We start from the raw sequence: 9,616 nt of genomic DNA, 5'->3' as shown, positions 1-9,616 counted from the left end.
TGAAAGAGGAACGCTGGATCCCTGGAACTGGAGTTACAACATAAGCTGCCACCTGGGTGCTAGAAATTGAACCTGGGTTCTCTGCAAAAACAGCCAGTGCTCTTGACCACTGATCCACCTTTCCCGTCCCCTTCAGATTGCTATTTAAAACAATCTTTGAAATACCTGTTAACAGCTGATCTGATCATTGCTATTGAGGTCATACCTATAGCAATGATTTCTAAGCCGCTGTTCACTTTGCTTTCTCTTTTCACAGCTGGTTGTGCCAGTTTCTGTTCAGTACTCAGAACTTGTAGTAGTCAAGCTTGCTCTGTATGGGTCAAGAGATTTCTTGACACAACTCTGAAAGTAAAGGAAATTAGAGTGGGTGAAGAAGAGGCTGTATTCATCCTGCTTCAGGGTGTTCCTAAACTTATGGTAACTCTAGACGTTCCCTACCCCATTCTGCATTCTGCTAGGAGGGCTTGAGGACTCCAGTTTTGTCCGCTCTTGTCATTGTCCTTGTTTTCATTACTATCCCCACGGGTATAAAATAATCATAGCTATAGTTAAGGAAGCAAACATGCTGCATGCCATGCAGACTGACTGTCTCCTAAAATATATACATGCTTTTTTCTCTCCAGCTGAAACTGAACCCCATGAGGGAAAGAGAAAAGTGGAATCTCTGTGGCCCATTTTCAGAATCCATCACCAGAAAACGCGATATATATTTGACCTGTTTTATAAGCAGAAAGCCCTTAGTAGAGGTAAATGTGACTGGCTAAATACCTTGGCCTTTAAAAAGCTATTGTTACTCGGTTCATATACCTATGGAGGCAAGTGCATCCCAAGGATTCAGTGTGGAGGATGTGGGACAATATTCTGGAACTGGTTCTCTCTTTTTGCCTGTGGGCCTGGGGGATTGAACTCAGGTCATTAGGCTTGTATGGAAAGCATTCTTGGCCTCTGAGGAAACTTGCTGACCTTTTGTATTTGAATAGTTTTGAGATATATATAGTGGTTCATAAAAAGGCCTTTAATCCCAGCAGTTTGGGAGGCAAAGGCAGGTGGTTGTCTGAATTCAAGGCTAGCTAGATCTACGTAGAAAATTGTAGGACAGTGAGGGGCTGCACAGAAAACCCTATCTCAAAACAGGTGAAAAAGCTGAGTGCTGAGACCCATAGTTTCAGCACTTGGAAAGCAGAAGCAGGAAAATGTTAGGACTCCAGGCAAGCCTTGACTGTTGTGCAAGATTCTGACTCCAAAAACAAAACTAAAGACAATGGTTCTTATCTTTGCAAACCCAGCAAGCAGCAGTTTACTGATGAAGAAATTTTGTGTTTTCTTTTTGAAACAAGGTTATACCAGTGTAGCCTTGGCTGGCCCGGAGCTTACATAGACCATACTGACCTTAAAATAACAATGTTCTACCTACCTCTGTCAAATTCTGGGATTAAAGACCCCCCCCCCACTTAAATTTTTTATTTGTTTGATTTCGAGGCAGGGCCTGTATCATCATAACTCTCCTGGAATTTGATTTGTAGACCAAGCTGGCATCAAACTCAGAGAAATCTTTCTGTCTCTGCCTCCCAAGTGCTGGAATCCAAGCCTTAGGCCACCATACCCAGCTTAATTTTCCTCTTTAGTCTACGACGGAAGCAGGTTTATTGTGCCATGTTCTGATGCCTTGTTCCCACCTTTCTGACAGAGCTCTATGAATACTGCATTAAAGAAGGCTATGCAGACAAAAACCTAATTGCCAAGTGGAAAAAGCAGGGCTACGAGAATTTGTGCTGCCTACGCTGCATTCAGACCAGGGACACCAACTTTGGGACGAACTGCATTTGCCGGGTTCCGAAAAGCAAGCTGGAAGTGGTAATGCCTGATGGCTGGACGGGGAATTATTTCCTGTTTAAAGCTCATCTTAGTTGACCATAATGGGTATTTTGGGAAGGAATTTGGATATTGGAAATCTGTCTGCCATCCCTCTAAGAGTGAGTCCTTCTGATCAGAATCCTTCCTAGTGAGATGTAAGACTGGTCTCAACACTACCTGTGGTCAATAACTGGACCAAGCCTTTTTTCTTAGGCAGTAGCTCTGAGGTAATGGAAGGGCTACATTGGCGTGGCTACTAGGCAACCTAGCCCTTTCTCTCTGGCCTCATGGTGACAGTCTCTGTGTATCTTCTGTCAGAACTTTGTCCAAAGCAAGGAGTGGTGACTCATGCCATAATCCCAGCACTTGGGAGGTTGAGACCAGCCTGGACTAGCACGGAGATCGTGTTTCAAGATAATAATAATGATGATGATTTCAAAGCTAGGCACCTGGTAGTGGTGCTGGGGTATAGTGGCTGAACTCCAGTTTCCAGACCCTTGAAATGGAATACCAGGACATCAGGCCAGGGCCATCTACTGAGCTTCCATTCAAGTGCAGATGGCCTCAGCTCAGCAGGCAGCTCTATCTGCCCTCTGTGCCAAGTGGTGTGGATGTGCCAAGCCATGGCTAGTGGTTGATGGCTGCTTGCCAAGAGGAGGCTCTTGGTGTCCCAGCCTCTGGATTGCTTCTCAGTTGGTAGAGGGCAGCCTAGTTTGCATGAGGCCCTGGTTCCATCTCCAGCACCCCATAGAACCAGATGTGGTAGTCACATCTGTACACTAAGCTGTGAAATGTATGGTTATCCATTATGAGACCTGTCTCAAAGATTTAGCAGAACTTTACCAGAAAACTTTATTTGCTTAACATGGGCTCTTGGACTCCAGAAAAAGGTCAAGACAGCATTTCCCCAGTCCCCCAGCCAGCCACTATGCCCCTGCGACAATTCTGTTCTGGCCACAGGAACTTGAGTGCACACCTTTTGCCCAGTGTCCTCAAGAACTCTGGCCTAAGCCCTCTAGGCAGTATCAGGCCCACCAGAATAAAAAGGCTGCCTCACACACCTTTAATCCTTTAAGCAGAGACAGGGATCTCTGAGTTCAAGGCCAACCTGGTCTACAGAGCAAATTCTAGGCCATCAAGGATTGCTACAGAGAGAACCCTGTCTCAGGGAAAAAAAAAAGGAGGGAGGCACTGGCTTACAGAGGATTCTTTGTGTCTTGCCTTAATCACACACAGACGTGTAACTTTCAGCTAGTGGTAGCTGCTTCCATTTTCCCAAAGGAGCTAAAATATCCAAATGGAAGTGTGTAGGGACAGGGACTGTTCCACCAGCACCCTGTACAGCACATTTCAGTCAGTATGTGCAGGGTTGTAGCAGTGTATAAAATGTCCCCGTCTTCTCTTACAGGGTCGCATCATCGAGTGCACGCACTGCGGCTGCAGAGGTTGCTCTGGCTGACACCCGTGACTCTGCTGTATTCTGGACTTTGGACTTTGTTGGTTCCTACCTACTGGGCCACCCCCTTCTGGAGCAGCTCTCCTCAAGAGTGGTGCTCAGAGAAGAGACCCAGAGGGAACGTGGGCTCTAGAGGTGAAGGCTTTCCAATCGCTGAAATCTGTAAAAATAAAACCATTAGACCTCTTGGCTATATTCATTCTTTCAGAGCATCAGGCTGCGGGATGCAGGGGATGGGCACAGTCGTGACTCAGTGTCTTAGCCAGTCTGTGAGCAGAAGCTTACACTTTCTCAGCAGTGACATGGAGGGCAACCTGGGCCCAGTATTTTGTCCTCTTGCCTACGCCTACAGAACGCTGCGGTGCCTCTAGGAAGGCGACACCAGCACATTCTCTGCTTTTAAATGGAAGGAGCTCCTGGGCTCCACCTGCACTATGAACGCTGGGAGCTTGTCGCAGCAGCATGCGCCATCACTTGTCCCTAAGGCCTCCCCGGACACCAACATTCCCAGTGGTGTCTTGGTTCCCCTTAGGCTTGGTCCGGAACTCCTGCCAGGGGTGGGAGGCTTCCTCTGCTGGCATCACTTTCAGCCACTGCTTGTAATAAGCTCGAAAGCCATCAATCTTCTTCAAGTAGGTGTTATTCCCTTTGTACTGTAATTAGAAAAGAACAGAACTACGTCAAGGTGAGTGGCATACAGGGACAGAAGCTTCACCATGAGACCCATCACTCTGTACAAAGAATACGGAGTACACTAAGAAAAGCAGGGAGTTCAGAAATGTTCTCAGGCAATCCAAGCCACTGCATGTCACCCAAAGCTACACAGCAGCTGACCTCTGCTCTGCTTTCAAGAGACTACAGTGGACAGGATAGAAAAATAGACATTAGATTTACTGCTGTATTGCGGGGCAGGACAAACTGCCCTTGGCCTAAAAGCCATCGATTCTACGGGCACTGTGTCGCTCCTAAACCCGTGGAGGTCACCTCAGCCCCACAGCTAGAATTGAGGCATCCCATCAGTTCTGCCTCATTTGCTGAGATGCTCCCATCTTGACCTATAACCGTGGCCCACTGCAGCATCCACTTGTAGGGAGGTTAGGTATGAAAAGCCTGAAACAGCTGGCAGGGGTTATCTAGGAGAAATAGGCCAAACCAAAAAAAGAGAGGAAAACCCCATTAATTATGAGATTAAAAGTTTGATTTAAAAAGATGACGTTCAAGTCAGGTGTGGCGATACATGCCTTTAATCCCAGTACTTAGGAGGGAGAGGCAGGTAGATATCTTAAGTTTCAGACCAGTTAGGTCTACAAAACAAGTTCCAGGACATCCAAGGCTACACAGAGAAACCCTGTCTCAATAATAAGCAATAGATTAAATGTGCTGAGGAAATGGCTCAATGGTAAAGTGTTTGGTATGCAAACAGGACAAATTCACTCTAGTACCCATGCCTTGTGAGATAACCCCTGTGCTGGGGAGATGAGACCGGCAACAAGAGCAAGTCTAGCCAAACATTAGCTCCAGTGTCAGTGAGACGCTCTCAGAAATTAACTCCGAGAGTGACAGAAGGCTTCAGTTGCACCTAACGCCCTATCTACGCACTTAGCAACGAGACCATCTCCTGATATTTACAACATGGAACTGATGAAAGTCTAGGGGCCAGCCTGAGTTACCTGAGACTGCCTCAAAATGAAAAGTGGGCTGGAGAGATGGCTATGTGGTTAAAGTACTGTTCTTCCAGAGGACCTGGGTTCAGTTCCTAGCATCCACACCAGGCAGCTCACAGCCACTTGTCGGCTCCAGGGTACTCAATGCGGCTCAGGACTTTGGGGTTTTCTTAAGGAAAGCTACTGAACAACTTTCAGAAAGGAAATGAACGTCAAGCCCCAAAGGCTGAGACCAGAGATGGCAGCGGCTAAGGCAATGTGAGCACTGTAAGGTTGGCACACATACCCGGTCAAAGGTGGGAGGGTACTCAGCAGCAAACTCTAGCTGACGGATGATCACTTCATTCACTGGGACGCTGTTCTGCCTCATGTCCTTCAGGATATCAATGAGATAGGCATAGTCCAGCTTCTTGAGGGCCGCGTTAATGAGAGTGCTGTAGATGTGGGTGTTAGGGGCCATCTGGGATTTCTAGAACGTGGACATCACATGGTCAGCAGGATGATGGTGGCTGCTAGGACAAGGGAGTCTGCTAGGCCCGATCCACAGACAGGTCTGCTCCACAGACTAGGCACCAGCAACAAGACAGGTGGAACCGTACAGCAACAGCTGGCTATCCAATCCCACACAAAAGCAAGTTTGCCCTGTCATTTCAACCCTGAAAAATCTGGCAACAGACAGGAAACGAGGTGTAAAATACCTCCACACTCTCACTCTTGGCTGCAGCTTACTGCTTAAAGGGTCATCACCACAAGGTGGGGGGCAGTCTATAACAGCCAGCATTAGTAGGGGGGTAGAATGTGGGAACACAACTTGGTCCTTATAGAAGTGGCCACTGGGGCTGGAGAGATGGCTCAGAGGTTAAGAGAACTGACTGCTGTTCCGGAGGTCCTGAGTTCAATTCCCAGCAACCACATGATGGCTCACACCCATCTATAATGAGATCTGGTGCCCAGAACCCTATATACATAATAAATAAATTTAAAAAATCTAGTTTAAAAAAAAAAAAAAAGAAGTGGCCACTGCTGGGGTCGGCTGGAATTGAATGAGCATCAGAGCAGCCACAGCTGAAAACCACCCTCTGCTCTCCAAGCTTCTAGTCCATCTCTCCTCTGGCCAGAGCTCCCATCCCTCCGGGTGTTAGGGCTCAGTCTCATTCACATCTCTCCACTTGAACCAACAGTCCCTTCAAGATGGAAACACATTCCACAATGCCTCACAGCATCTGCTCATTCCCACAGGGGGGTCACGGCCATTCCTGCTCCACACTCATTTGATCCTGCTGGGTCCTATTTCCCCCATAACTTCTTGAGAACTCCCTGGGTTTTCTCCCAGAACCGGAGGCATCCTGCTTGGGCTTGGGTCTCTCACCTTCATGTCCACAAGCAGCTGCATACCATCCCTGGGTCTATGGCACCCAATGGCCAGATTGCAGAAAGTCCGCAGATCGGGGACAATTCCCTTCTTTGCCAGGACTGGCAGCAACGCCTGTAAGACAGACATGCAGCTGTTACCTGAGACCTACAAGCCCTGGCCAGATGTCCTGATGAATTCCTTTGCTGGACACTAGAGACCAAGGGGCACCATTGCTCAGAGGCCTCTGGACTCCCTCAGCTGACTACATGGCACCGCTGGTCTCTACTCAGCCCCAGAGGACTGTCTTCTTAGCTTTCCAGAGGAAGGTGTGCTCTGCACTGTGGCCATTTCTCTGTCACCTTTGACCCCCACAGACGCCCAGGGCACTGCTTCTGTCAAAGCGCATCACATAAAAACTGACTGTGTAAGTGACAAAAATCTGTCTGGAGCCTGCCTATCATCTCTGTGAGATGGCGAGAGCTGCACACAATCAGACTGTGTCTCCTGGCCTGACCAGAAGAGAAGCAGAGAGAGCGGAAGCTGATGATAGCACAGAGTATGTGCAGTGTTGGGAACATACTGGGGTGGCGAGAACACTCCAGAGACCAATTGGGGTGCCTCATGGTGAACCTATCTTTTTGAGGGGGGAAGCTGAACCAGGGTCTCAATCTGGGGTTCACTATGTACACTGGACTAAAACTTAGAGATCTATTTACTCTCGAAAGAAAAGGTCTCAAGGACTCTAGGCTGGCACTGAACTCTCAATTTGGCTATGCTAGATTGTCTTATGTCAACTTGACATATGCTAGAGAGCTGAAAGGAGGGACACTCAACTGAGAAATACATACATAAAATGGTGCTACAGGGCATTGTCTTAATTAGTGATTGATGGGGGAGGGCCCAGCTCAAGGTAGGTGGTGCCAGCCCGAGGCTGGTGGTCTTGGGTTCTATAAGAAAACAGGCTAAGCAAACCTTGAAGCAAAAACAGTAAGCAGCACCCCTCCATGGCTTCTGCATCAGCTCCTGCCTCCAGGTTTCCTTGTTAAAGTTCCTGTTCTGACTTCCTCAGTGATGGACTACAAATGTACAAATCCATCTCAAATCGCTGTTGGTCGTGGTGTTTCATCACAGTAAATAGGAACCAAAGCTAAGACAGTGGCAAGGGTGACCTTAAATATTTGATCCTCCATCCTCCAATCCCCAGCTCCTAGGATATAGGTGTGAATCAGGTTATGCAGTGCTAGGAATGGATCCCAGGATCACATGTGTGCTAGGCAACTCTACCAGTTGAGCTACCCTCAGCCCCACAGTGACATTTTATTTTGTTTTGAATGTGTATAGGTGTGCCTGCATTTATGTCTAAGTACTACTTGAATGCTTAGTGCTCATGGAAGCCAGAAGAGGGCATCAGATCCCCTGAAACTGGAGTTACAGATGGTTATGAGCTGCCAGGTAAGTGCTAGGAACCAAACCCAGGGCCTCTAGAAGAGCCAGTGTTCTTAAGCACTGAGGTATCTCTCCAGCCCCAGCTGATGGTGATTCTTTAACAGCTGAACAACTCTACGGTCCTGTTCCTGAAGCACCTGCTTATCTTATGTACCCCTCCTCAGTGTAGTGACACGTTTGGCCTCTTGGAACCCAGTATCCCCAGCATATCAGGATGTCCCTTCTTCCTAAATGTCCTTCATGCCCTTCCTCTATGTGGTAGGGCTGTGGTGCAGCTGGCTGGTTTGTGTCTCAATTCCTAGCTTCAAATAAGGCCAAGCCTAGAGCAGGGCTCCAGATATATCTGCTGACTAATAAGCTACATTCTACAATCTAAGGTCAGAGAATGAAGACCCCAGTAGATAGTGCCTGACCTTTGCTCCCTCCAGGTCTCCCAGCTTGCTCTTCTTCCTTATCAGCGTGTTGAAGAAGGTAACTTCGGCCTCCACCTTATGCCTGTCCAGGATGGTCAGCAGCGAGGATTCTGCAGGGCTCCCAGGTTCCACCACCTCAGCCAGTAGAGTGAGGGTTTTGATGTCCGGCTGGAGCCCGTGTTCTGCCATCTTTCCCAGGAAGCCCTCCAGACCTCCCATCAAGGCCAGCCTATCAGCAGGTGTGGCCACTGTCCCAAAGGAGACTACAGTTGGGGAGAGAGTCCCAAGACTCAGGATATTAACTTCCAGATTCAAGGGGGGAGGCATCAGGGCCAGTGTGGTATGGGCTGGTATATGGCCAGGTTCTGCCTTGGTTTCTATCTCAGGCTGGATTTTGCTTGTTACCCCAGTCTCGGGGAACTCTGAAGGTTTCTCAAGTTCCTGAGAAGGTTCCAGAAACAACTGCCTCTCTAGTGCCTCCACATGTCTAACTGACACATCAACCACTGCCTTGGCCTGGACTTTCCTCCGGGCCTCAGGCCTGCCTGCTGGTAGCTGGAATGGGATGGTCTCTTCCTGAGGCTTCAGGAGCAGCCTGGAGGCAACCTCTGGGTCCCCCAGATCACAGTCTCGAGCTGCGCCCAACAGGAGGTTATAGCCATGCCTAGTTGGTTTGATGCCCAGCCTCAGCATCTGTCGCCATACCTGCAGGAGAAACTAATATTAGCTACATGTCTCTGCCTCCTCTGGGCTCCCATGGAAGGAGGTGCTGTGCAGTAACAATCAGACCGGCAAACTCCTAAGGCACAAGAAAGCTGGAGTAGCTCTGTGGTGCAGCAATGGCTGAGTGTATGTGAAGACCTGGAATAAAACCCTAGCACCACCAAAAAAAGAAAAAAAAAAGTGCAGGGGTGTGACTCGGGTATGGAGCTCCCAGGTTCAGTCACTGTGACGCCAGCCTATAGCCCCAGGTAAAAGGATCAAGAAACCTCAAAAATACAAATACAAAAAACGGCAGGGGTGGGAAGTGGGGATGTGAGAACTGGCCACCAAATCTGATGACCTGAGTTCAATCCCTAGACTCTACATGATAAAAGGAGAGAACCAACCTGGGAGGTTGTCTTCTGGCCTCTACATTTGTGCTAGGGAATGCAAATGCCTTCCCCGCCAAAATACATATAATCAAAATAGGTTTAAGAGGTGGTGAGATGCACCCACTGAGACAGTGGGGCTGATCTATTGGGCACTCACCAAAGCCAGCTGGACTGTGACTGAAACAGCATGGGATAAAACCGGACTCTCTGATCACGGCGAACAACGAGGACTGATGAGAAGCCAAGGTCAATGACAAGGGGTTTTGATCCTACTTCATGTTCTGGCTTGGTGGGAGCCTAGCCAGTTTGGACGTTCACCTTCCTAGACATGGACG

General features: G+C 48.4%; 2 protein-coding genes across 4 annotated transcripts in view; one reads left to right on the top strand and one right to left on the bottom strand.

The window, feature by feature from the left end:
• Nucleotides 1-73: 73 nt before the first annotated feature.
• Nucleotides 74-3,497, top strand: LOC126495135 (protein BUD31 homolog). The gene is made up of 3 exons (XM_050132737.1): nucleotides 74-746; nucleotides 1,688-1,854; nucleotides 3,263-3,497. Exons 1-3 carry the CDS (start codon nucleotides 563-565, stop codon nucleotides 3,311-3,313), a joined length of 402 nt encoding a protein of 133 aa, XP_049988694.1. The 5' UTR covers nucleotides 74-562; the 3' UTR covers nucleotides 3,314-3,497.
• Ptcd1 (pentatricopeptide repeat domain 1) overlaps nucleotides 2,682-9,616 on the bottom strand; it is a 15,994-nt gene continuing 9,059 nt past the window's right edge. Inside the window, exons 6-9 of one of the 3 annotated variants that reach the window (XM_050132730.1) lie at nucleotides 8,188-8,892; nucleotides 6,344-6,460; nucleotides 5,261-5,443; nucleotides 2,682-3,963 (exon numbers count right to left, since the gene is read on the bottom strand). In XM_050132730.1, coding sequence (XP_049988687.1) covers nucleotides 3,781-3,963; nucleotides 5,261-5,443; nucleotides 6,344-6,460; nucleotides 8,188-8,892 — 1,188 coding nt within the window. In that variant the 3' untranslated portion in view covers nucleotides 2,682-3,780. The other 2 variants (XM_050132731.1, XM_050132732.1) reach the window with 2 other exon arrangements.

Source organism: Alexandromys fortis, unplaced genomic scaffold (genome assembly GCF_014885135.2).
Source record: "Alexandromys fortis isolate MF-2015 unplaced genomic scaffold, M_Fortis_MF-2015_v1.1 scaffold_444, whole genome shotgun sequence".
NCBI lineage: Eukaryota > Metazoa > Chordata > Mammalia > Rodentia > Cricetidae > Alexandromys > Alexandromys fortis.
The sequence above is the reverse complement of the archived record's forward strand: the minus strand, read 5'-3'. Positions and strand labels throughout refer to the sequence as shown.

Coding starts and splice junctions, on each gene's coding strand:
- LOC126495135 (XM_050132737.1), top strand. CDS start 563: ATGCTGCATGCCATGCAGACTGACTGTCTCCTAAAATATATACATGCT. Junction 747..1,687: donor GCAGAAAGCCCTTAGTAGAG/GTAAATGTGACT, acceptor CCTTTCTGACAG/AGCTCTATGAATACTGCATT. Junction 1,855..3,262: donor CGAAAAGCAAGCTGGAAGTG/GTAATGCCTGAT, acceptor CTTCTCTTACAG/GGTCGCATCATCGAGTGCAC.